We start from the raw sequence: 27,840 nt of genomic DNA, 5'->3' as shown, positions 1-27,840 counted from the left end.
TCCCAGAGTATGAGCTCCTGGGGTTCGCCCACTGGTTGTCAGTAACGCACTAGGAGTTCGAGAGTATGGAGGCAGCGCGCCCTCCCTCGACGACGGGGAAGTTTGTGGTGGTCGGTGGTGGCATCGCGGGTGTCACCTGTGCTGAGCAGGTAGGCTGGCTTCCCCGACCCCGGAAGCGGCACCCTCCTGCCCTTCGCCCATGTCCCTCATTAGCCGCTTCCTTCCCCCGCCCCCCCCGCACTCCTTGCTTTCAAATGTTAGAGACTGCGTGGTGGCCCTTGGACGAAGTTCTTAGTACCTGTCAAGCTTAGCCTTGGGCATAGGGAGGAGTGGGGAGCTAGGTTTTGGGAGGGGAACCCCAAAGCTGACTGAACCAGACTCTAGTCCTAGTTATGTCAGAGCAGCAAAAGGGCGGGGCGCCTGGGTGGCACATTCGTTGGGCGTCTGCCTTCGGCTCAGGTCATGGTCCCAGGGTCCTGATATCGAGCCCCGCATTGTGCTCCCTGCTCAGCGGGAAGCCTTCTTCTCCCTCTCCACTCCCCCTGCTTGTGTTCCCTCTCTCTCTGTCAAATAAATTTTAAAAATCATAAACAGCAAGAGGGCTTAAAACTAATAGGTACTTGTTCAGAAAATTCAGCCCCCTTTCTTAATTAGCTGATGGAATTCAGCTTCCAGGTAAATGCCAGGTCCTTAGTTCATCGTTCATCGTAAATAACTGATAAACTCTTACGTTTTCTCCTATACTTTCTCCTATATTTCTATCCTATACAAGGTAGAAGAGATTTCATCTCTAGTAATGTTTTGTAAAACAATGAGCAAGTTATTAAATGTAGGTGGGGAGTGCTTTTTTGATTCTAGTGAATAATCAGACCACACACACACACTCTCTCTTTCTCTCTCTCTCTCCAAAAAGGACTAGATTATTTTGTTGTTATAAAGTAAGCAGAAGCAATTATTGAAGTCACAGAAGTAGTGCAAGAAATTCAAGAGTTGGTTTTTTTTTTTTTTACAAACTTTTAATTTTTAGGTGTGTTTTTTCCATTTTTTCACCAAGTAAACACCTATGATCCAGGCATTGTACTAAGGGCTGATTAGTTATGTATAAACAAAGCATGCTACCTCCTTTTTTAAAACTCACGATCTAGTGGAAGAGACATGTAAATAAATCATTCCAATTTAGGGGTGCCTGTGGAGTTGGCAGGGTGTAAATTGGGGAGGGGGAGTCCTTTTGTCTCAGTATAGAAGATTGAGTAAAAGTTCACCAGGTAGACAAAAACCAGAGGGTGCTAAGGGAGGCAAGGATATAATCTCAGGTGGAAAAGCATGGCATTACCTGAGAGCAGCAAAGCTCAAAGTAGGTGGTGTTTGGGGGGAGGTGACCAGAGATGAAGGTAGGAAGGTTGGCAGAGACCAGATCGTAAAGGGTCATATAAGTCTTGATAAGAATTTAACAAGAACTTGCAGGTAGTGAGATGATTTGGAGTAGTGGCCTAATGTGGTCAAATGAAATATTTTGAGAGGTGATTTGTTCCAAAGTGTTTGGGGCAAGGGCAGCTGGTTAAAATGAGACTGGAAGGCCAATTGGAAGGTGAATTTAGTACTATAAAGAAATTTTGAGGGCCAGGTGTAGCAATGCAAACAAAGTGGGGAAAGAAATTACAGAATATACAAAGAAAAGAAAGGTGGAGAGATTGGTAATATTATCAAGTATTATAGAAAGTTCAAATAAGGTGATGTTAAAAAGAATCTGATGGGTTTTAAGGATGTATAGGTGAATTGAAGATGTTCTTTTTTTCCTTATTGAATTATTGACATTCAATATTGTCTTAGGTGATGTCATAGTGATTGGATATACATTATGAAATGGGCACCTCAATAGACATAATTACCCTCTGTCACTATACAAAGTTATTACAATATTATTGACTATATTCTCTATGGTGTACATTACATCCCTACGACTTATTTATTTTATAACTGGAAGTTTGTTCCTTTTAATCCCTTAATATATTTTGCCCAACTCCCCTCCACCCCCAACCCCTTTCCACTCTGGTAATCAACAGTTTGTTTCCTGTATCTATGAGTCTCTTTTGCTTTGTTTGTTTTGTTGTTTAGTTTCCACAAATAAGTGAAATCATATAGTATTTGTCTTTCTCTGACTTATTTCACTTAATATAATACTCTCTGGGTCCATTCATATTGTCACAAAGGACAAGATTTCTTTTATAGCTGAATAATATTTCTTTGAATATATTTATACCACATCTTTTTTATCTATTCATCTATCAGTGGGCAATTAGGTTGCTTCCATATCTTGGCTGTTGTAAATAATGCTGCAGTGAACACAGGAGTGCATATATCTCTTTAAACTGGTGTTTCGGTTTTCTTCTCCTAAATACCTAGAAGTGGAATTGCTGAATCATATGGTAGTTCTATTTTTAATTTTTTGAGGAACCTCCATACTGTTTTCCATAGGCGATGCACTATTTTACATTCCCAACAACAGTGTACAATCTTTCCCTTTTCTCCACATCCTCAAGAACACTTGTTATTTCTTATCTTTTGGTAATAGCCAATTGGACAGTTGTGAGGTGATAGCTCATTGTGGTTTTGATTTGTATTTCCCTGATGATTAGTGACATTGAGCATGTTTTCATGTGTTTATTGGCCATCTGTATGTCTTCTTTGGAAAAATGTCTTTTCAAGTTCTGCCCATTTTTAAATTTTTTTATATTAAGTTGTTTAATTTTTTGTTGTATTTTTGATATTAACCCCAATTGGATATGTGACTAGCAAATATTTTCTCGCATTCAGTAGGTTGTCCTTTTGTTTTGTTGATGGTTTCCTTTTCTCTGCAAAAGCTTTTTAGTTTGATTTAATTTCATTTGTTTTAGCTTTTTAGCTTTTTGTTTTACCTTGCCTGAAGAAAATGGTTCAAAAAATATTGCTAAGATTGGTGTCAAAGAGCTTACTGCTTATGTTTTCGTCTAGGAGTTTTATGGTTTCAAGTCTTATATTCAAGTCTTTAATCCATTTTGAATTTATTTTTGTATACTGCATAAGATAGTGGTCCAGTTTCATCCTTTGGCATGTAAGCTGTCCAGTTTTCCCAACATTATTTATGAAGAGACTTTTTTCCCCCATTGTGTATTCTTACCTCCTTTATCAGAGATTAACTGACTATCTATGTGTGGGCTTATATCTGGGCTTTCTGTTCCATTCCATCGATCTGTGTGTCCGTTTTTGTGCCAATGCCATACTGTTTTGATCACTACAGCTTTGTAGTAGGGGTTTGAAATCAGGGAGCATAATACCTCCAGCTTTGTTCTTTCTCAAGATTGCTTTGCTATTTGGGGTCTTCTGCAGTTCCACACAAATTTTAGAATTCTTTCTTCCAGTTCTGTGAAAAATGCCACTGGTATTTTGATGGGGATTGCATTGAATCTGTAGATTGCTTTGGGTAGTATGGACATTTTAACAATATTAAATCCATGAGCATGATAGATCTTTCCATTTATTTATGTCTTCCTAAATTTCTTTTGTCAGTGGCTTATAGTTTTCAGAATGTAGGTCTTTCACTTCTTTGCTTAAATTTATTCCTAGGTATTTTATTCTTTTTGATTCAGTTGTAAATGGGATTATTTTCTTAATTTCTCTTTCTGATAGCTCATTATTAGTGTATAGAAACTCGACCACTTTTTGTGCATCAATTTTGTATCCTGAAATTTTACTGAATTCATTTGTTTATTCTGATAGTTTTTTGGCTGAATGTGCTCAGTTTTAATGGTGTAGTAGGGAAAGAAATAGAACTTGGTGGAGTTGAGGAACCAGAGTGTGATTTAAGAAAATTCTTTCAAGTGGCACCTGAGTGGCTCAGTTGGTTAAGCGTCTGCCTTCGGCTCAGGTCATGATCCCAGGAGAGCCCTGCATCAGGCTCCCTGCTCAGCGGGGAGCCTGCTTCTCCCTCTCCCTCTGTCTCCTGCCTTATGCTCTCACTCTCTCTCTGTCAAATAAATAAATAAAATCTTAAAAAAAAAATTCTTTGAAGTTTAAAGTGAGAGAAAGGTTGTATGTAGCCGGAGGAAAATCATGAAAAAAAGACCAAGTTAAGCCTCTAAATTCTGTTGAAGCTACTACTAAAATGGTTTTGTTTTCCCAGAGTGTATACTGGTTGGGCATTTGGAAGAGGCAGAATAGCAATGCCAGAACACTTGGGAAAAGTCAGGCTAAGATTCTGAGTATTTATTAGTAAGGATTTGCTCTAATATAATCCTACGGCAGGGAAGTGAAAATATTATTTTAAAATAAATAGGAGTTTGTTTAACTGTTATTTAGGAAAATATTTTCTTCTCATTCTCTGCATGACAACTTTAAATTGGTATATAATGTAGTTTAAGTAAATAAGGAATACCTCTTTGTATCATTTTTCTTGTTCAGGAGGCTTTGTTAGTGTTTAGTGTAAATGTATTACTTGTTTTATCAGTATCAGAGTTGGACATTACTCACCACTACCCCATAAATAAGAAGACACAGAATAATGGAGACCTTTAGATGAGGAAAAGTGAGTTTATAGTTTCCTAGGTTAATAACATTATTAAAATTGCATTATCCCTGTCTCACCCTCCATGGCATATATATTAATACCTAAAGTATCTAAAGTTATTTATCATGTATTTTCTCCCAACCTTTTTTTTTTAAATAAGTTGGCTATTCAGTTTCCATCAGAAGATATTCTCCTGGTAACAGCTTCTCCTGTTATTAAAGCGGTTACAAATTTCAAGCAGGTAAGAACTTTTGTATAACTTTCTTAGTATTAATGTTTTTAAATTTCAGTAACTTGCCTAGTAGTGTAATTATAGTTTTTAAATGTTTAAAATGACAAATGTTCTTTTGATAGTCATTTTAAAATCAAAGCTCAAAGTTTAGAATTATATTGAATACTGAACGCACCCAAATGATGTTTAATTTCTAGACCTTTATTTTCTTCCCATCTTTTCCTCCCACTCAGAATTACTTTTCAGAAAATTTTAAAGTTCTTTTAAGGAAAAATGTTATACAAATATAAATATGAATACAAATATATTTGGATATCATTATATATATGTGTGTATATACACAGCTGTATGTATACAGTTGTATACAGTTGTGCGTGAATAAATGTGTGTTTGCAAATCAGAAAAGTGCTTCTTGGCCAAGTTTACACTTGCAGATAATTAATGTTTCAGATGTGTAATAAGCATCTCAGAACAGAACACTTTGTAGTTCCATGTATTTACATGACACACATCATAACATTACATTAGGAGTCTGAAATCATTTGGATCATAGTATCATAGAAGAGTGATCTCTAAACATTTTTAAAGTGGTACCTCACATCAAAAAAGTTTTGATTTATGTCCTAATATATGTATATTTACATATTATAAATTATGCCTATACTGTAGTGCTATAATTATGTTATAATGCCTATGCAAAATAATTAAGTAAATCTTTTGTTCCCATACTTCGGTGAAGAATACTACCATAGTCTTTAATACAAGTTTTCCCTTACATCCTGATAATAAAATAAAACTTTCTCATGTTGTAAGCTGCTAAGACCAAGGGTAATTTAGTGTAATATGTTGCTTGTTTATAACCTACTTAGAGATACCTAAGATATCTTATTACCTAGGTACAGCCAAAGGACTTACGGGATTGAGAGAACCAGATAATAAATTATGGCTATTAATCTCGTAAAAGAAAAAATATATATATTCAATTATAGGCTAAGAGCACATACATAATACAAAGATGTATAGCTGAGTCTTACAAGTGTTTTTCCAGAAGACTGAATTTGGTGTAACTATTCCACAGTTGTAAGACTTGAGTTCAGTTTTGCTAATTTTGTAAATTTTGTACAATAGAAGAAAAAAAATCTTGGGTTCTAGGCCTAATTTATTTACCTAGCTGCATAGCCTTGGCAAATCTGTATCTCAGTTGCTTCACTTGTAATATTAAGATAATACCTTCCTTGCTTAGGAAGTATTAAGGTTGTATATGTTGGGAGTTTAAGACATACTAATATATGTGAAAGTACATTAGAGTAACAAATATTATGCAAATGTCAGTTCTTAAAATTCAGAAGTAGGAAATTGCATCCTTTTTATCATTTATTGAGCATTTATATTATATATCAACCAGTATGCTAGGTACCCAGTTACAGAGATTGAAAGTATAGAACATACACAAAAAATTACTATTGGTTATCTCTGGAGTCAGGGGACAGCAGTAATGGTGGGGTAGTGTGAGATTCAGAGAATGGTAAAGAGGCACATTTTATTTTATATTAGATATTGTTTGTTTAATATTAAAGAACATGTTTTTGTGGCTTCTGTAATTTCTAAAGAGAAAAAAGATTACTAATAATAACTCACATTACTTTTGGAGTATTTACTATGCACCAGACACTCTTCTAAATGTTTTAAATGTATTAATTTAATCCTTAAGTAACTCTATGAAGTAGATTCATATATTATCCCCACTTAAACAGATGAGGTGAATGAGCCACAGTGAGGTTGGGTAAATTTCTGAGATGTGTATAGATAGGTTTTGAATACAGGCCCTTTGGCTCTATAGCCCTCATGGTTAATGAGTAGCACTTTCTCAGAATAATTCCTTTCTATTGGGGCAACAAATCTACAAGACATAGTTATACAATATGGTAATTATACTGATAGTGGCAAAAAAAATCAAAACTGAGGTTATATTGCAATATATGCATAATTATTTTTATAAATATATTATGAATGAGTGCCAAAGCCTGCCTTTGAGAATCCAGAAGGCTTTACATAGGAGGGTGCATTGAAACTGAGACTGAAAGAATAGTAGGTTTTCCCATGTTTGTAAGAGGTTTAATAGAGGCAGGCATGTGCCAAAGTGCATGAAACTATATTGCTATGTAATATGCTCTAACAGGTACCAATTCAGTGCTGCTGGAGTGTAAAGTGTGAGGTCGAACCAGTAGGCAGGGGCCAGACCATGATGGGCTTGTATGCTATGGTATGGAATTGTATTTTATCCAAATTTAGATGATGCCAAACTTTTGGAGCATTTTCAGCAGGTGAGAACACTGAATTGGAGATAGAAATTTAGTATTCATCATCGTCTCAGTGTCAGCTGAGTCATACGCATGGGATGCAGTCTCCCAGGAAAAATACATACAGTGAAAGAGCCCAGCAGCAGTGTCCTGTGGAACACTGACATTTAAAGGAAGATCAGAGAGAACGGAAGACCTGAAAATGGCCAGCCTTATTAGTCTAGATTGAAGAGGAAAACTATGAAAAAGAAGTATCCCTGAAGCCATGGAAGGCAAACGTTTAATTAAGAGGAGTGGTCACAGGACGCCTGAGTGGCTCAGTCAGTTAAGCGTCTGCCTTCAGCTCGGGTCATGATCCCAGGGTCCTGGGATCGAGTCCCGCATTGGGCTCCCTGCTTCTCCCTCTGCCTGCAGCTCCCCCTGCTTGTGCACGATCTCTCTCTTTCTCCTCTGACAAATAAATAAAATCAAATCTTTATTTAAAAAAAAAAAAAGAGGAGTGGTCAAAGACGTCAGATCCAAGGGAATAGTCAGACAAGACAAGGACTCAAAAGTGCCCATATCTAGTAAATCATTGGTGACTTTGAGACAGTTTACACTATCTTCAGAAATTAGTAGGGGGTAACTCTAAAATGACAGTAACCATAAACTTTTCTCTTTTGAAATTTAGCTGCAAAGGGAAAAAAGATGGGGTGGCAGCAAATAGAGGACATGAGGACTAGCATTAAGTTGAGTTTTAGTCTTTTAAGGTGGAAAACACTTTAGCATGTTTACCTGTTGAGATTAAGAAGCCAGTAGGAATGAAGATAAAGAAAAATAAGGAATACATAATAAAAGTCCTGAGGAGGTGAGAGATGATGGGATATAGAGCACAGATTACTGGATTCACCTTGAAAATAGAAATGGGTCAAGGAAGGCAGACTATAGCTGAGAAATGTATAGATGGTGGGAAAGAAGTAGTAAGAGTTCTTAGTAGTCTCTTTAAGCCTAGAGGTAAGGTGATTTGCTGGGAATGCAGAGGGTGGAGTGTGTTTGTGAAACATTAGAATGATGAACTTTTGAAAAAATTACTGAGGGATGGAAGATGTTACTTGATGTTACTCTTCTCACTAAATTGACACTTAAGCCCCGATGGTATAAGAGCAATGGTGGCTAAACTGGGCTGGTGGTCATTGTATTCTTCACTGCACGCACTCAGTTAAATAAATTAGAGCCAGTAAAAAATGTTTTATTAAGTCCTGACCCATAAGTGTACGTGTTTTTAATACTCTGTATGATGAAATGGGTTGTAGGCATAAAGCACTTGTTCTACATACAGGAGTAGTGTTGTCTCAAGGAAAAGCAGTTGTGTTGTTGCTGAGTTGCAAGAGGAGCTAGTTGCTCTTTTACAGACACCAGCTTTACTTGAAAGAACAACTGACACACTATAGTAATTCATATTTGGAAAATGAGTGAAGTGAGCCTGTCACTTCAAGGAACACAGGTGATAGTATTTGTTGGCAACAGGACAAAATTAGAGCTTTCCAGCCAGAATTAGAACTTTGGGAAACTCATTTCCTCACTGTGAGCCTCCTGGTACTTAAAGACGTTTCTCATGAGATTGTTGGTGATAATAATGTGATCTTTTGGTATTGTAGTGATATAAAATGTATTAACATTGGGCAATTCTCCATAACTTAGGGAACCACTGTTGTCCAGATGACGAATGTGATGTTACAAGATCCATTCAAAGTGCAGGATAGACCAGTGGATTTCCTAGTAACAGGATGAAAATTTCTTTGATATGGTTTCAAATTCTACATAGCAACTAATCTTTAAGAAAACACGTTTGTTGAGTTTTAGTGTAACATCAAAGAATAATACACATTCTCTGAAAAGGCTGCATATACTCCAACCAAATTAACATATTGTAATAGTTTGAATGGAGAAGCAGATCTTCTATTAAGACCAGACAGTAAAGATATTTGCAAAAATGGGAAACAATGCCATTCTTCTTAATTTCTTTTGTTTTGGAAATATTGTTATTTTTTATTAAAAGGATATTTGTTTAACATGTATTGATTATACTTCTAATTGAATTAAATATTTTACATTTTTCTCAGTTTTCATATCTAATGTAGCAGATATCACTGGGTTTAACTCACATGGACAAAAGTTCTTTGGGGTCCTCAGTCATCTGTAAGTGTGTAAAGGGGTCTTGAGACTAAACAGTTTGAGAACCACTAGGGCCATGTAGTAGGATTTCCCGGTAGTATTTAGGGGGCAGCTGAAGTCAAATGCCAGTCTGCAAGGTGTGGTCCTTCCACAGCAGACTGGGTATAGGACTGGAAAAAGCAAGCAGTTCAGTCTGTGGTGGGGGGTTTTCAGGGTAATTAATGGTTAAAAAAAAAAGCGAGGAAGTAAAAGTTTGGGCAAAACATGAAATGATCTACAGTGGAGTCATGCCTGCACAGGAAGAGAAGTGAGTCCAAGAGGATGCTCTTGGGTTTAGACAACAGGAAAGAGTCTAAAGGCTAGATCACAATAAAGTTGGCTAGTAAGTGGACAGAGAAAACTGTAAGGATAAGGGAATCAACAAGCTGTGGTAAAAGTGTGCAGAAGTGAGTAGAGTCAGCCCTCATTTTCCAGGCTAGGAGACTAAGGCGCAGTGACCTGGCTGACTTGCCCGAGAGATAGGACTAATGTTTGAGTTCAAGTCTTAAAATGTGGAGTTAGCCCTCTTTACACTGTATATAGTGCAATTGGCCGACTTTGTTTTATGAATATGAAGTAAGTAGTGTATAAAAACAAATGAAAGTATTTTTATTATTTAAAATTTTTGAAATATTTTTTAAACATATATTTTTACCTTTCTGATCTAATACAGGTTTCTAAAGTATTGGAGGAGTTTGATGTTGAAGAGCAACCGAAAACCATGTTAGAAAATCGCTTTCCCAACATTAAGATTATAGAATCCGGAGTAAAACAACTAAAGAGTAAAGAACACGTAAGAGGATTTCTTTCTTTCTTTCTTTCTTTCTTTTTTTTTTAAGATTTTATTTGAGAGAGAGCAAGCGAGAGAGAGAAAGAGCATGAGTGGGGAGGGGAGGAGTGGGGAGAGGGAGAAGCAAGCTCCCCGAGGAGCAGGGAGCCCGATGTGGGACACAATCCCAGGACCCCGGGATCATGACCTGAGCTGAAGGCAGATGCTTAACCGACTGAGCCACCTGGGCGCCCGAGGATTTCTTTCTTAATGTCAGCCCACTGTTCAATCTCGATGAGCTTTTGCCTGCTTTCTTTTGACCCCGTCTGTACCGCCACCACCACTAAGGTCCTTAGCATATAAAGTTTAGTGATTTATATTATTACTGGGAAAATTTGTACTTGTTGTGAGTTTATTATGATTCTATAATTAGTTTGCGTTTTAGGTTTTACATTTTACATGAGCATTAACACTTACAGTGTCTGCTGTGTTCTGGGCACCACGGTAAGTGCTGGGAGACAACAGGAATATTACAGTGAACCTGCCCTGGGAGCGCCCAGTGTCGGAGCGAATATACACCTGCACACGTATAACTATAGGGACGTGAAAAGCACAGTCACTGAACTCTTATCTAAGCTCTGATATTAGAGATTTATGTGGACTTCACAGAGGGAGTAATATTTGAATGGGGTTTAAGTCTTAAAGAATTAAAAGAGTTCTTAATTAGGGGCATTGTAGGAAAAGGTGGTGGCTTATTCAAAGGCCCATAGAAAAGAAAAGGGGCACATGGAAGAGTGACACTGTCAGAGGGACTGCAGTGGGGACAAGGAAAGAAGATTGGCAGACGAGGCCAAAGAAATAAGAGTGTGAAGAGCTGTTTACATCATACCAAGAAATTTATTTTGTAATCAGTGGAGAAATGAAGAGATTTTAGGTGGAGGCAGGGTGATACCATGGATACTCTTTTAGGAAGGTAGATCTGACAGCAGTGTTGAGGATGAAGTGGGGTGGAGTGAGGGGCTGGTGGCCAGCAACCAAATCAGAAGGTGGTTGCAATCATCCAGAATGGTAGAAGGCCTGAACTAAGACAGGGACAGTGTAGTGGAAAGAACGGCCCAGATATGAGTGAGATTTCTACTGTAAACGCAGCAGGACCCAGTAACCCACTGGACATGGGACTGAATAAGGTGGGCTCAGAAAAGGGTGTTGTCAGATGATCAGCAATATCCTCAGATGAGCTTCAGGCAAGATGGGAAGTGGAGTTTGCCGTTGTTTCCCTAGAGCAGCTCTCATTTGTGAGTTCTCCCTTAGGGAGAAAACACACTTATAATACATTCAGAACACAAATAATTTGACAGGAAAAAATAAGTACTGAATTTTATGAGAAAAAAATCTGAATCCTAAAACCAGGATAAATTTCTGATATTTATAGTAGTACATATCCTATGTAACATCCATGTCAGTTAATTTGCAAATAGAAGTGTGCTCAAATGTGTACTAATTGTGAGGGAATTTATATTCGGGCATTTGAATAAATCAGTGCCGCCCATTGCCATGTTGAAGTGTCCTAAATGAGATCATGTCTGCATTATCTGTCCTTTATATTCTTTAATGAATTAGAGATTATGTGTTTTATCTTCATGTCTACTTCCAAAAATTTAACAGTAGCCAATGAAAAGAGTTCTTGTGTGTGTTTTTACAGTAGCTAAATGCAAATTATTTTTAGATTTGGTCAGGGTCTATAACTACTGTTTGCCAGATAAAATTCTAACCATATTATCTGCAGGAAGACTTGTGTAGAATTCCTGTATGCATTATACTGTGTGGAATTATTGGCTTTATGTTTTTGTTAAGCCGCTGAAGAGTTACAACGGGTAACAAATGTCTCAGTGGGTATCAAGTGCTACAGTTATGATTGCCATGTTTTATAAATCAAACACATGGCACAGTGTTAAGCTCTAAACCACTCTGACAAAGTCTGGCATCTCTCAGTCATATGTACTTATAGATATGTACCTTCTAAAGGCTACTACTTAGATGTAGGTTTTCATTCGATATTAAGGAACAAAAACAGTGGATCTCAAATATGTAGTTTTAGACTCAATGATGTCATTAAAAATTAATTTAAATCACTTTAAAGCCAGTACATGCTAGGATTTAAGGTTAACACATTTTTCATGTGAAAATACATGAAATATATATGAAAATATCCCCAAAGAGCATGTTTGCTGGTGAAGTGATTGTTATTTGTACTTAAGCATATAAATGCTGTGTTTTTAGCACTTCTAATGTTTTTAGATGATGTACCCTCTCCTACCACACTGTACCCCCCCTGTACCCATACCACCTATTAAGGTCTGATACCATTAGAATTACTAGATCTTCCTACAGTAACTTCCACTGAGATCAGAAATATTCATTAAGGCCTGCCCCAGGTATAATATCAGAATGCTCAATTTTAAAATTTCTGAATGTTTATTTTTTAACTTGAGATCAGCATACCTCCCTGAATATCATGCGATTCCTTAAGTTTTATGCAAAATCTGGTGTGACTGTACCTTCTTTTCCCAGGGGAGAAAGACTAGTTTTCACAGATTCCCAGAATGGTTCATGGCCCTAAAATGATGGTGAATGACTGGACTGAATGCATTCTCATGTTTACTTTGATTTGCAGTTGCTGTAACAAAAGTATTGAGTGCCACCAAGAGGCAACCTTAATGTATTTTTTTGATTTCCTCTTACTGAATTTTTAATTTTTTAAAAATATTTTCTTTATTTGAGAGAGAGAGTGAGCGAGCACGAGCAGGGGAGGAGCAGAGGGAGAGGGAGAAGCAGACTCCCCATTGAGCAGGGAGCCCGAAGCGGGGCTCGATCCAGGGACGCTGGGATCATGACCTGAGCCAAAGGCAGACACTTAACTGACTGAGCCACCAAGGCGCCCCAAATTTTTGATTTAAAATGAAATTGTACCCATAGATGAGTATGTTTCTCCTCTCCCCTTCCTTGCTCTGTGTTTTTACAGTGCATTTTAACAGGAGATGGCAGTCAGCATGTGTATAAGAAACTCTGTTTGTGTGCTGGAGCTAAACCAAAGTTGATATGCGAAGAAAATCCTTACGTATTAGGAATCCGTGATACAGACAGTGCTCAGGTAACATTTTGAGGTTGGTTCATGGGAAAGGAATGTGAATATTTCTTAGACTTTTCTATATTTGAATCAAAGTATTCCACTTACAATGTTAATTCCTAAATTATAGAAGAGGTTTGTTTTATGATCCATAAACCAGAAAGTAGTTATAATGTTATTGCCAGTTTCAGTTTGGCTTTGGTTGATAATTTTTGTTTTTTTAGTTCTTGCTGATGTTCTGTGTTCTTTCCATTGTGCATTGTATCCCAAATACAACAACTAAGCTGAAGGTTATAACTAATACACACATTCATTACTGTACTTTGATTGGGAATATGTGATTTGCAATCTTAAATAGTGAATGATCTTTTTCCAAAAAGGTAAAGCATATCCCAAACTTACTGAACGTACCCCTTAGCAAATAAATTAATATTCAGAAGATCTTTGTAGTACAGAATCATGACAATCCCAGAACTGAAAAAATCATTTGGTTTATTGTTGTACTCAGGAGCCTCTAATAAACTATCCCAATAAGGTGAAACTCTGTGGAACCTTCTACAACTTTTTCTGGTAATGGATTTCTGGGCTTTGGAGTTCAGTGACCCTTTTTGCCAAGAAGCCCTTCCTGGTTTCTGATCATAATATTCTGTCTTACCTCAAGCTCACTGTTGTAGTTCTGTCCCATAGGGTGATAATTTTACATTTATTGATATTTTATATTCTTGAAAATTGATGTTTTCTTTCAGCCTGTTCTTAATAGGAATTTACAGAAAACTAGAAAACTTAATTATAAATTATAATTTAATTATAATTGTAAACATTTCAGGTTCCTATTATCAGAGACTGAGTTCATAACTATGTTCCAGCTAGGCCCTCTACATACATGACCTAACTGCTTATGATAATCCTGTGTGACAGTATTACTCCCATTTTACAAATAGGAAACTCTGATGGAGAAATTAAGTTTTTACCTATACTAAAGTAGTTATTAAGTCTATCAGAAGTACAATTTAAACTCATGCCATTTATCTCCATGTCCAGTGTTTTTAACAGATCTTTCTTAAATTATTTACTGTCCTCAGTGAAGGACAAACTAAAATTAACTTTTTTTTTTTTTTTGTAGCATTTTAAACAAGTCAATTTCAGTAGTAAGCTCATTGTGAGCTTTTTTAGGGGGCAGAGGAGGAAGGTGGTAGAGGCATCAATTAGTTGTCTTGTAATGATAAGAACGTAACATTTTTTTCTGATGTTAGACATTATTGTGCCTGCTCCTAACAGCTTTATTTACATTATCTTAATGCTTGCAGAGGCCTAATGAGATAGAGTCACTTCTTGTTTCCATTTATAGTTGAAGAACCAGAGGCACAGAGGGGTTAAGCAACTTGCCCAAGTTAATAACTGCAGGCAGTTACTAACTCCTAGAACCAAGGACTCTTAAACCACCAAGCTGTTGTGCTGCTCATTCATGCAAGTTTTGAGTGTTGAGTGACTCCAGGGGAAGTGTCAACTGAAGGACTAGACGAAAAGGAATAACCCTGTATGTAGGATACAGACCAGTGTCCTGTTAGTAAATTGATTTGATCAAGGAGTTAGGAATGTGTTAAACTAGAGGTCGTGCCGCTTGCTGAATTCTGAACTACTCTAAATGTACTGACTAAAAGGCAAGGAAAATCAGCAGAGGCATTGCTATGAAGACAGCTTGGGTGAAACAGAGAGCATTTGTAATATTGGGAGGATGCATCCTGGCAGAGTGGGAAAGAGATTTATTTTGTTCCTTTGTAAATCAGATAAAATTCCTACATTTTAAGAATATTATCACTGAAGCTTCTTGCTTCAAGTTTTGCCCACTATTTACAGAACACTGTCTCCTTTTCTTTTTAATACAGGAATTTCAGAAACAGCTTACTAAAGCTCAAAGAATAATGATCATAGGGAATGGCGGCATTGCACTTGAACTGGTGTAAGTATATATTTTAAATCCTATTTAAACACTGCTCTGTGATTCATGTGATTATTGGCAGACTAGAAACATCTTGGTATTCTGAAATTCAAAGATAAATGTAATTGGTTTTCATATATTTTCAAGGAAAATGTCCACTTTATATTTTTGGCTTTCATGGAATTCATAGTTGTAGAAATGTCATTGCCAAACATGAGTTTAGGGAATGTTTTCTGTCTCAAGGGGTCACACACAGGTGACTGGAGAGGTGTGACCCATAGAGGTGTTTGATAAGCATGGACTATCTTGAAAAACAATTTAAATGTGCACAGTTTTAGAGATTTCTAGTCACAGCCCCCACCACTTTTTATTGTTTATACCCATCCTGCTTCACTCATTTATATAGGTACCTTTCTGTCCCATGACTCCCTATTTCAAGATCTGTGGTACTCTCAGCTCTTGGTTTTTTGGAAGTTGGAAAATGGTGAACACATAAATTAATATAAAATACTATCTTAAGATGATATTTCAAGTTCAGAGAACATTGAGGAATCAATTTCCTGCTATGGTCTACAGAGCATAGATTGTCTTTGTGATTTTATCTTCCAACGGATGGCTGACATGGAATAGTCCGGACATTTTCAGGCCAGAAAGTTGAGCCCAACTACAAAGAGGACAAATTTGTATCAAAATGATGAATTTGCCAAAGCCCTGTCCATTCTAACTCTTGGACTAGGTTTTTGCTCCTTTTTCGGACAGGGTGGTAGATCCCGGTGGAAGCTTTAAGAGTTCCTAAATTGCCTGAGTACTAGGGGCCGCAGTCATTCTTATAATTATGAAGTTTGTGGCACTATGGAGAACTGCAGAGAAAAACAAACAAAAACTGGACAAGTCAAAACCAAACAGGGGCAAGAGAAAGGAGGACGCATATGACAAATTTTCTCCAGTAGCAATCACCGAAAGTATAACTTTTAATACTATTATTCTTTACATTGGAAAATTTTCCTACATTCAGAAATCTTCATAGTCTTAGAACATTTAATCCTATTCCTCATTTTCTTTAGGTTGGAGATACACTATATAATTCAATAAAACTCCTAAAGAAAGGCCACATATAATGCTGTTATCTCAGCTTAGGTCCACTGATGATCAGGTGTTTGTCATCTCATGAGAAATGACACACACAAACCCTTTCTGCTCTTCAATAGCCCTCATGTTCTCCCAAGGAAAATGCTCATTTTCTTCAGTGTATTTTTCTTCTTTACTTAGTGTAGGTTAATCCTTTCCTTTTTAAAAGGACTTTTTTTTTTTAAATAATTTCACAAAACCGTATTTCACTGTTTGTTTTTTTAAGACTGGTTTTAAAAATGAAAGTAGTTCCGCTATGTGTGAGGATACCTCTGTGGTGATGCATCTTGCTGAGGGCATAGTTCATAGGCTGAGGGGAATACAGGGTGTCCTGTGAGGTAGGGCATGTACAGGAGTTCTCATGGTTACTTATTACTGTGGCCTACTAGTCAAGCGTCAGTATTTTAAGCTATACTGATATGCATCATACTGTTACATTACTTAAAAATTTTTTAAAAATGGTAGAGGAATTTCTAATTTATAACAGCTAAAGAAAGTATTTCATAATAATGATGTGCCTATATGTAAATTAAGACATGAAATTTATTACTGAATGTATATTCTACTTTCTGCTCATCAGCAATCCTATATGACCTGAGCAGGATAAAATAGAATATTCTCCAAAGAATGTGAAATTTAGTAACTATAAATATTTGTTTCTGCCATAGGGGAGCAGGAAAAATAAAGGCTCATTAGATGGGGCAGGGGGATCCTTGACCATATTGTCAGAAAGCATGAACATCAGGTGACCTGAAGTCAGATGTACACTAAACCTTCTTTTTTGTATCATCTACTTATTGATTAGTTTGAAAAGTCCACGTGTTATCGCATCTGTGACATAAAGATGGTGATACTTTGACCATAAGTCAGCATTAACAGTTCTTAGCACACGATACTCTTAGTATCACTACAGGTTCAAAGAAAATCCTAGTATAGATAGGATGACCGTATATCCTGTTTGTCTAGGATTGTCCCAGTTCATCAGTTGTACCAAAACAAGTATTAATAGCAGAAAAATCTAATGGACTTCAGGGACTTGGTGAAATGAATACTAAGCAAACCACATTCTCCGTGACCAAACCTAGAGATAAAACTGTGCAGGAGCTCCGGCCTCCTCATGAGTGGTGTTGGCCTGTATATACCACGACCATTTCTTTTTCCTTGATTTTTCTGTGAACCGGATCTTTCTTTGGCTGAATGGCTTGGAAATTTCTGAGGCAAAGGGAGAGGACTGCAGAGTAGTGGTTCCTTTATAACAGAATTAAAATTTTAGTTGATAACTCTGATTCTCTCCTTTTTCTATCTCCTTCCATAATGTTGTGCTTTGAGTACACAAAATACTTGTTACCAAAGAAGTGAGGTATTTTCAGTATTTTAACTGTATACCATCCATCCATCCATTATTGATTACACTATACCCATGTCAAAAAAGCACTGCTCATTTATGGAACCCTGGGGAACATTCATACAATAACTATGTTGGGGAAATTGAACACTTAAGAGGTGATGCTCACTGTAATGAAATTTTACCTGATACTCAGTTACATATGTTTGTCATTTTTATGTTCTTTCAATAAACTGGTTAAATTTCTTTTATTACTTATTCTACTTTAACTGTTGATCCTGATGGAGTATTACATTGCTCCTTATAATCATTCTTGCTCAGTTTGTTGTAAAATAATTGTTATTTGCAAATACAGAGATTTCTATTCAGACTTTCAGAATTGCTCTGAGTAACTTTAATATTCCTTTTAGGTATGAAATTGAAGGTTGTGAAATCATTTGGGCCATTAAAGATAAAGCTATTGGGAATACTTTCTTCGATGCAGGAGCAGCAGAATTCTTGACTTCAAAGCTCATTGCTGAAAAACCAGAGGCTAGAATTGCACATAAAAGAACTAGGTATACAACTGAAGGTAAATACAGCATCTTTTTCATTAATTCACAGATGAAACTGTTTAACTTTTTAGCCATATAGAATAAGGCTATAATGGGCGCCTGGGTGGCTCAGTTGGTTAAGCGACTGCCTTCGGCTCAGGTCATGATCCTGGAGTCCCGGGATCGAGTCCCACGTCAGGCTCCCTGCTCAGCAGGGAGTCTGCCTCTCTCTCTGACCCTCCCCCCTCTCATGCTCTCTATCTCATTCTCTCTCTCAAATAAATAAATAAAATCTTTAAAAAAAAAAAAATTGTTTAGAATAAGGCTATAAGAACACTGAGCAAAATATAGTTGAGAGATAGAAATATAGATAATATTTATTTCTATATCTTATGACTTAGATTTTCCAGGATTTTTTTAAATGACAAATATGTATAATTAAAACTGGAAATTTAAAGTGAATTAAATGAACCAGCCCATCTGCATCTTTGCAAACAGATGATACAACTGGACAGGAGCTAAGATAATTTTACAAAAAATGCAATGAATTAAAAAAGAAATACAGGGGCGCCTGGGTGGCTCAGTCAATAAGCATCTGCCTTTGGCTCAGGTCATGATCTCAGGGTCCTGGGATAGAGCCTTGCATCGGGGCTCCCTGCTCAGCGGGGAGCCTGCTTCTCCTTCTCCCTTTCCCCCTCCCCTCAGCTTGTGTGTGTGTGTGTGTGTGTGTGCACGCGCACGCGCGCTCTCTCTCTCTCTCTCTAGCAAATAAATAAAATCTTTAGAAAAAAAGAAAAAATACAACAAACCTAGTTTTTTAAGAGCTTTTTTTTTAACTTTTGGCTTATACAGTTCGAAAAGAATTCTGTAAGTCTTGAGGGTGCTAAAAATTGACAAAATGTTTAAAAACAGAATGGCTAATTTTTTTATTGAATTGTAACAGACTACAGTATATTAGTTTCAGGTGTACAACGGTAGTGATTCAGTATTTTTATACATTATGACTTGGTCCACTCAGTAGGTTTAGTTACCCTCTCACTGTGCAAACTTGTTACAGTACCATTGACTATATTTCCTGTGCTGTATTTTACAGCCCCATGACTTATTTATAACTGGAAGTTTGTACTTCTTACTACTTTACTCTTCACCTATTTTGCCTGCGCACCAGTGCCTCCCCTGTGGCAACCACCAGTTCTCTATATCTGAGCCTGTTTCTGCTTTGTTTTATTTATTTTGTTGTTTTAAAATATATTTTATAAAATATAATAATAAAAATAATAAAAACCAGAGGCTAGAATTGCACATAAAAGAACTAGGTATACAACTGAATAATAAAAATATTTTTCCTAGTTTAACTTGCATGTGTTTATTTAAAACAATTTTACTGTAGTTAACATACAGTGTTATATTAGTTTCAGGTGTACAATAAAATGATTCAACAATTCTATACATTTCTCAGTGTTCCTCATGATAAGTATACTCTTAATCCCCTGTATTTCATCCATACCCCCATCCACCTCCTGTCTGGCAACCATTTAAAGAGTCCGGTTTTTGGTTTGTCTCTTTATTATTTTGTTTCTTAAATTCCACATATGAGTGAAATCATATGGCATTTGTCTTTGTCTTTGACTTATTTCACTTAGCGTTATACCCTCTAGGTTCATCCATGTTGTTGAACATAGCAAGCTCTCATCCTTTTTTATGGCTGAGTAATACTCCATCGCATATATACCCCACATCTTCTTTATCCATTTGTCAGTTGATGGACACTTGGGATTGCTTCCATATTTTGCTTGTTGTAAATAATGCTGTAGTTAACATAGGGCTACACATATCTTTTCAAATTAGTGTTTTTGTTTTCTTTGGATTTTTGAGGAAACTCCATACTGTTTTTTACAGTGGCTATACCAATTTGCATTCCCACCAACAGTGCATGAGGGAACTTATTTCTCCACATTTTCACCAAGACTCGTTATTTCTTGTCTTTTTTTGATTCTAGCCATTCTACAAGTGTAAGGTGATACCTCATTGTGGTTTTGATTTGCACTTCTCTGATGATTAGTGATGCTGAGCATCTTTTCATGTCCCTGTTAGCCAGCTGTATGTCTCTGGAAACCTGTCTGTTCGGGTCCTCTGCCCATTTTTTATTTTGGTTGTATTTTCGTTACAAAGTTGTAGGAGTTTTTGGGTTTTTTTTAAAGATTTTATTTATTTTTTGACAGAGACACAATGAGAGAGGGAACACAAGCAAGGGGAGTGGGAGAGGCAGAAGCAGGCTTCCCGCGGAGCAAGGAGCCCAAAGCGGGGCTCGATCCCAGGACCCTGGGATCATGACCGGAGCCAAAGGCAGACACCCAACGACGACTGAGCCACCCAGGCGCCCCTGTAGGAGTTCTTTATGTATTTTGGATATCAACCTTTTATCAGATCTTACCCTTCATATTAACATACATTTGGGGATATATATATATATATAACATCCCCAAAACACACTGTGTTTATACTCAACACTTGGTTGAAGGATTATCCATTTTATAGCTCTATATCACAAAATATTAAAATAATAAAGTAATACAGGTAACTTAGTTCAGTCATGCTGTATATATGTACGTATGAGAATCATAACATTGCCTAAAAGCTTGAGAACACAAGTACACATCTCTGCCTGGCAGTTTTTAGGTCATTTGAATTTTGAGTTGAGTTTATCTCTTCAGGAAGAAAACAAACCAAAACTGGTGCTGGTAATATGGGCAGTGCCTTGGGACCTGATTGGCATGAAGGCTTGAATCTTAAAGGTACAAAAGAGGTATGTGTTCATATACTAATTAAACCTAAGATGCAATTTTAAATTCTTAAACCATTCGTTAAAGACTGGTCACAAATAAGTCAAACTCAAAAATTTTAAGATTTTACTTAAAATCCAAAGTGCTAGGACAGACAGGACCAATGGCACTTGGCCCGATTCCTTACCACAGGTGAGTATTCATTCATCTAAAACTGATTCGTGCCCTTCTTTTTAGTTCCCCAGGCAGAGAGATTTCCAGGCTCGGACTGCAGTGAATATAACTGTCCTATTTTAAATTAATCTTTTCTCAAAGGTCACTTCACATGCATTATAATATTTTGAAGATTATTAGATGAATTCTAAATAAAATACATATTTAACACTGTAATTGGATAAACAGATGACTTGCTTTTACTCATTTTATTAGATATTTATTTTTAAATAGTTAAAAGGCTGTGATATTTAAATACTGTAAGAAGCATACATGGAGTCCTTATTATTGTGTATGATTTCTTTTCAGCCTTGGGTAGTTTGGAGAGGAGCTGGCTTCATGGCATATCTAATTTTTGTGATAGAAATTATACAAAATCATTTTTTTCCTGCATCTTCAGATCCAAAGATTAATAGTATTTTTAACCTGAGAACTTCAGCAGTTTGGTTCACTAAACATTATCTCCTTTGTACTTGGCACTTTACTAAGGTTCTCGGATATCACAGTAAGTCGGCATGGACTTGCCCTCAAGAGGTTTTTAGAGTCTCTAGCAGTGTAATTTTTTAACAACTATATTTGTGATTATCACTGAGGCTTATACTTAAAAGCATGCCCTGCCAGTGCAACTGGTTGTTTTCTTAGGTTCTGAATGGATTTCTGCTCACTCCCTTCACACACACAAATTGAGAGGCTTACTTTGGGGCATCCAGTGTGTTTCCATTTATATTATAAGAATTATTTTTTCTGTATGTTTCTATAAGTGTATTGTAATTTTTTATAATCATTAGCAACCTAAGTCGTTTTTTGGGAATTGTATGGTGACCAGTATTTCTTTAGTTTTCTCATAAGATTCATATTGAAACTATGTGTGAAGTAAAGAAAATCTACCTTCAGGAAGAATTTAGAATTTCTAAGAAAAAGTCCTTGCCTTTTCCCAGAGACCATTCTAATCAGTCAGTGACAACTGATAAAGGTAAGTAATAAAATAAGGAAAAAAATACAATAACCAGTAATTTAAAAGGAAAAAACCTTACTTAATCTTACTATATTAAAAAACTTTAATTTCCATATGAAATTTGAACATAAAAAGTAAAAATGAAACAATTACTTAATAACGTAAGTCATTTTGTTTTCATTACTTAGTCTTCAAGTTTCCTAATAGTTTGTATTCAGCTTTACATTTTACATGGGGCTCCTGGTGCTTTGACCACCAGAATTCTGTGCGTCAATCAGAATATCTTGCAGATCAAAACAGTTATCAACTAAAAAAACTTTGATACTCTCAGAAGATGAAGTGACTTCCCCAAAATCAAACAAATTTCAATTTGGGATTAAGAAACAGATCTAATCCCTATTTCACACTTCCTGTGAGAACTAGCATATAAGACATTCCATGGTCTTTGAATTCTTTGAATCTTTCCATGGGAAAAGGTAGTGTTAGAGTTGGAATATGAATAGTAAGGGAAAACACTGAAAAGTGAGTAGTCTATTTGGACTAAATTCTCAGTGGAGTATAGTAGCTTAATAGTTTTAAAGAAATAATTTATAAAGTGATTGTCAGTTTAAAATCATTTTGTTGGAAGTTCTTTGTCTAAATTTGAAGGAAAAATGTTTAGAATGCTGTAATTTTGTAACTATACTGAAAACAAGGAGATAGTGCTGATTGCATTATAATTGTTTAAGCAGATGTGTCTTATAAAATTATTAAGGGGTACATTTTTTTTTTTTATTTTTTATTTATTTTTTAAAGATTTTATTTATTTATTTGAGACAGAGACAGAGCACATGAGAGGGGGGAGGGTCAGAGGGAGAAGCAGGCTCCCTGCCAAGCAGGGAGCCCGATGCGGGACTCGATCCAGGGACTCCAGGATCATGACCTGTGCCGAAGGCAGTAGCTTAACCAACTGAGCCACCCAGGCGCCCTTAAGGGGTACATTTTAAAGTCCTCTCCTGCTTTTTTCTTTCACTGTTTGTTCTAGGCATTATATTCACATAATGCTAATGACAGCTGGTGATTACATTTGAGAGTGAAGGTGGTTTGTTTGTTTGTTTGTTTGTTTTAAAGAGGTATGGCCTGTATATGTGGAATTGACTAATGAAAAGATATACGGCTGTGATTTCATTGTCAGTGCTACAGGAGTTACACCAAATACAGAACCTTTCCTCTGTGGCAACAATGTAAGGTGAACTATTTTGTCCTGCTATGAATATTTTTAAAGTAGTATGAGATTTCTAATTCTCAAGCATAAATAACTATTCATTGTTTTAGTGTAAAACTGTAACTTAAGGAAGTTGAAAACAATTTAGTTTACATTCATGTTTTATTTACAGTATTTCGTATTGCCTAAAGTCCTTAAGCAGTAAACGTCCCAGCGTAAGTGTCTTCATAAATAGGACATAATGCACAATTCATTTGTCTAAAGGTTGATGATTCTACTAGAGAAACTGTCTTGTATTTTCTGCCTTTTAGCATTTGAAGCTCAGAAAACTGAGGAGTATTGTAATTACGAGTGGGGTAGTCCCACAGTTACTGAGTATTCTTAATGTTGAAAGTCTAAGAATTTTTTAGCTGGGCTGTCCTAGTAGGATTTGAAATTCAGCTGAGTCGTCTAAAGTTGGCAGCTGTTTTTTACTCTCTCACTGAAGATCAGCATACCGAGGTGTAAAAATTTGACTTGTTCTTTTACTTGAGAGCAGAAAAGACCTCTTTCATTTTTCTTCCCACATATGCTTATCAGGAACCCTGTTTAGTTTGATCTAGGAGAAGACGGAGGCCTGAAGGTGGATGCTCACATGCACACGTCTCTCTCTGATGTCTATGCTGCAGGTGACATGTGCACCGCGTCCTGGAGGCCCAGCCCGGTGTGGCAGCAGGTAAGCCGGCATCCGCCATCACACCTTGTATCAGATTCCATCTGACGGTAAAGGAGTGAGTCACCACCAGCAAATCCAAATTTCTGGTTTTCCCACTTTGCTACTTTAAGTAGGAGGCTATCCTAGACATTTAAAAAAAAAGAATGTTTCCCTTTTGGTAAGTTATTATATAGTGATGGAACACACTGGTATGTCTTGTAATTGAAAAAGAATTATGGGCTATGACTTTTTCATCTTCAAATACTTACCAGCACTGTCCAGTGGAACTCTGTGATGACAGAAACGTTCTATACGTTTGCAGTGTCCAGTCAGGTAGTCACCAGCCTACATGTCTCTGTTGGCACTTAAGATGTGCTGAGACTGAGGAACTGAATTTTATTTACATTTAAGTTTAAATAGCTCCCTGTGTCTAGTGGCTACCAGACTAGACAGAGCAGCTTTAGATGAAGAAATAACATCCTGAGGTATAAACCGTATAGATGATGACCCCTTGCGATCCTGATGACCCAGTTCTGTCTCTGTGGGAATTATGACTGAAAAAATTCCCTCAAGCGACCATTCTTCCTCAGCCACACAACTCCGTCCAACTGGATGTCTGTGTCCTCCTGCCCTCACGGTGCTGCCCGCCGCCTCACGGTGGAGCAGAAATCCTTGAGGAAGATATTCAGACCTCGGCCATAGGCGAGGTGGTCTTAGGAGGAGTAGAGACACAGATAGATGTTACAGATAAAAGAACCAGGCAACACTTGGTGAAAGACTAGCTCCACAGGTAGAGATTCTCCTTCAGATTAACTGTGGAGTGTGAAGTAGCGGAAGGGCCAGATGCATTCTAAGAGGCACCTTCAATACTTCGTTTTTACAGAGATAAAAGTCATAGGAAGAGTGCTTTTGGCCTGTTTCTAAAGTGCTAGCTTCTTTTCAGTTTTTTTCTGTAATCATTCTGTGGCATATATGTCTTCAACTCTCAGGAATTGGCATTTGTGGGATTTTTTTGAACACTTTAAACCCTCTAAGAGGATAAATTATATCCTTATTATGTGTCATACTCTGCTACAGGCAATATCTGAAAACAAAACAGAGGTCTCTTGTTCTGAGTGAATCTAATAGACCTCATGTCTTAATTTGTAGAAGCAATAAGTACACTAATTAGTTTTACATGATCCAAGACCCAAACTGGAGGGACTCAGAGGCTGGTAGACATTAACAACGGTCCAACAGTGTAACACTGCTGGCCGCCTCCATTAGCCGTTCTTGAGTGTTGTGCTCAGTTTGCTCTGCTCCCTTCCCAGAATTAAAAAGTCTATCCATTCTACTTATTTTTGCACAAAAGGGTGTAGGTTAGCTTATTTAATTCTCTCAATAGCCATGGAATAGATGATGGTGTACATTTGTTTCAGGTGAAGAAGTTAAGGCTGTTAATAAAATATGTAGAAGAGTCAATGTCTTGACTTTCACAGCCAGTGTTCTATCAGGGATTTCTAAAATAAACATACAGTAAAGGAGAAATTAATGTAAGGGAAGAATTTAAAATTCCCAGCATCAGTTGCTGAAATCTGGTAAGATTTCCTGAGGCTGGACAACCAACTAATATATCGATTTAGCACCACAATCTAAGGATTAGGAAGAGGAATGAATTTTTCAGTGATAATTTGTCATCTCTACTTCTGATGATGAACTTACTCTGAAAAAAGAGACTGGTTAATTAGTAGTATTCTTACCTGGTATACCCTGAAATGTTGTCTTTATATGTAATCGTTTATTGAAACATACAGATTTGGTATCATCCTTTAATTTTAAAGGCAGTAATATCAAATAGCAAAATCAAGTTTGGTTAGTGTGGATTGGTAACTGCTTCTATGGCAAAGACAATCGAACTAGTCCTCTAGCTTGCTAGATCTAGCCAATCTCAAGGACTGTCAACAGTGAACCCCTTTAAGAAATTTTGTAAGGTACTGTTAAAGTAGAACAATGAAAACTTTTATGTCATAACATTTTTTTCTTTCAGATGAGGCTGTGGACGCAGGCTAGACAGATGGGATGGTATGCAGCAAAATGCATGGCTGCAGCTAGTTTAGGAGAATCTACTGACATGGACTTCAGCTTTGAACTTTTTGCTCATGTAACAAAATTTTTTAACTATAAGGTAAGATAGATAAGCAAATTAGTGCCTTTTTCTGCTTGTTAGTCTTATAACTAAAACCATGTAAATATTATTTTACAAAATTTCTTGGAAATCAGTACCTGGTATTATTGCTGGTCTTAATTCCTAATCATTACCTACCTTCCTGTGCTATACTGTTTCATAGTTAAGGGGGGAACCAATAGCTGTCATACTCAGGGATGAACCCAGTGCTTTCCCTTGCATATTCTTCATGACTCTAAGCTGATGCAGTCCAGATCCTAGATATTTTTAATGTTCAGAGATTGTGGTGGTGTCATCTGTACAACAAATGCACTGCCACTCATTTATTTCTAGAGGAACAACATAGTATAACTGCATATAGTGTTTCCTTTTTGGTACTCACTAGAATCATGTTTTTATCCCCACCTATAGGTTGTATTGCTGGGAAAATACAACGCACAGGGCTTAGGTTCAGATCATGAATTAATGCTGAGATGTACCAAAGGACAAGAGTACGTCAAAGTTGTCATGCAGAATGGGCGAATGATGGGAGCTGTCTTAATTGGTGAAACTGACTTAGAAGAAACATTTGAAAACTTAATTTTAAATCAGACCGATCTTTCATCATATGGAGAAGATCTGCTAGATCCAAATATTGATTTAGAAGATTATTTTGACTAAAAAAGGCATTTCAAGAACTACAGAAAGTTCCAAATAACACAAAGTCACAATAAGGTAAATGCACTGATTAAATGAAGAATACAGAAGTGATAATGATTTCAGTGGGAAAATATATGTAAATTATTTGAACTTTACAACACAAAACTGACCACTTATGTAAATGTAAGGATTTAAGTTACTCATTTCTGATTTAGCTAAGTTGTTATCTACTTAGCCAACAACTTGGTCTGGCATGCCAGAGTCATTCTGATTGTGAAATCTCAGAGACGGTTATGGTTTCAGATTTATATTAATACCTTATTGTGTTTATGTTTGGATTCTACAGGTGTTATGAGCTGAAATAACTCCCTGTCTGTAATAAGCCTTTGTAAAATATTCCATATGATAACTTCGCTATCAAATGTTGGTTATATCAAAAGAAAATAAACATATCAAGGCATAAGAGTTTAAGATAATTTTTGATGTGAAATACTCAAGTTCAAATAACTGACAGTATGAAATGAGAAAAATGTAAAATACTTAAGTCCAGTACTTCAGAGATAAGTTCCATATGTATAAAATATTAATAAAATTTGTCTTAAACTGTTTTCTTGGAAAATAAACACCTATCTCATGCATCATCAATTTATTCTTAGATTGCTAAAGCATGTTTGCAGACTTCTGAAAGTTACCTGGATTTTTTTTCTTCCCTCTTTTTATCAGCTCCTTCAGAATGAATCTACAAATAAAAACAAAGCAAACATTCTGGTCAAAACTCAGTGGTTCCATTTTCTCTTCAGATTAATACCACTGGTTCTTCTATATCAGCTCTTCAGTTAAGTGTCTAGTGGTCTTGTTTTTCTACTCAAATATGAGCCCTATCCTGAAGGGACATGCTGTCAGAGACACAGCCGTACGTGGCATGCTTTTGCAGGCTTGAGAGTATTGAGTGTGGGAGAGTCGTTGATTCTCGACCTCTGCTGCTCAGGCCGACTTCTCAACCAATGTTGTGAGGGCAGGGTGCATCGCAAATTAGACAACACTAAAATGGATTTTTCCTCTTCTGAAAGGTTGGAAAC

The 27,840-nt window shown here is 36.7% G+C and overlaps 1 protein-coding gene and 1 pseudogene across 3 annotated transcripts; one reads left to right on the top strand and one right to left on the bottom strand.

Moving 5' to 3' along the window:
* On the top strand, positions 1-27,525 carry LOC110581091 (pyridine nucleotide-disulfide oxidoreductase domain-containing protein 1). 3 transcript variants are annotated; one of them, XR_002480376.1, is made up of 13 exons: positions 1-149; positions 4,704-4,784; positions 9,942-10,061; positions 13,060-13,188; positions 15,051-15,124; positions 17,987-18,147; positions 20,824-20,915; positions 21,943-22,078; positions 23,171-23,283; positions 23,857-23,979; positions 25,985-26,122; positions 26,534-26,836; positions 27,108-27,525. XR_002480376.1 is itself a non-coding variant. In XM_021690809.1 (12 exons), exons 1-12 carry the CDS (start codon positions 66-68, stop codon positions 26,780-26,782), a joined length of 1,500 nt encoding a protein of 499 aa, XP_021546484.1. In that variant the 5' UTR covers positions 1-65; the 3' UTR covers positions 26,783-27,525. The 3 variants fall into 3 exon arrangements, 2 of the variants coding, with proteins under 2 accessions (XP_021546484.1, XP_021546485.1); XM_021690809.1 differs by having other exon boundaries at positions 26,534-27,525; XM_021690810.1 differs by lacking the exons at positions 1-149; positions 4,704-4,784; positions 9,942-10,061; ... (1 more) ...; positions 15,051-15,124; positions 17,987-18,147 and adding an exon at positions 19,401-19,437 and having other exon boundaries at positions 20,822-20,915; positions 26,534-27,525.
* Positions 27,470-27,840, bottom strand: part of LOC110580804 — a 31,719-nt pseudogene continuing 31,348 nt past the window's right edge.

Source organism: Neomonachus schauinslandi, chromosome 5 (assembly GCF_002201575.2).
Source record: "Neomonachus schauinslandi chromosome 5, ASM220157v2, whole genome shotgun sequence".
NCBI classification, from domain to species: Eukaryota; Metazoa; Chordata; class Mammalia; order Carnivora; family Phocidae; genus Neomonachus; species Neomonachus schauinslandi.
This window is presented reverse-complemented; position numbering and strand designations above follow the sequence as displayed.

Bases quoted from the DNA above. Each gene is read 5' to 3' on its own strand.
- LOC110581091 (XM_021690809.1), top strand. From the start codon at position 66: ATGGAGGCAGCGCGCCCTCCCTCGACGACGGGGAAGTTTGTGGTGGTC. The intron at 10,062-13,059 runs GTAAGAGGATTT...GTGTTTTTACAG, and splicing joins AACTAAAGAGTAAAGAACAC to TGCATTTTAACAGGAGATGG. The intron at 23,980-25,984 runs GTAAGCCGGCAT...TTTTTCTTTCAG, and splicing joins CCAGCCCGGTGTGGCAGCAG to ATGAGGCTGTGGACGCAGGC.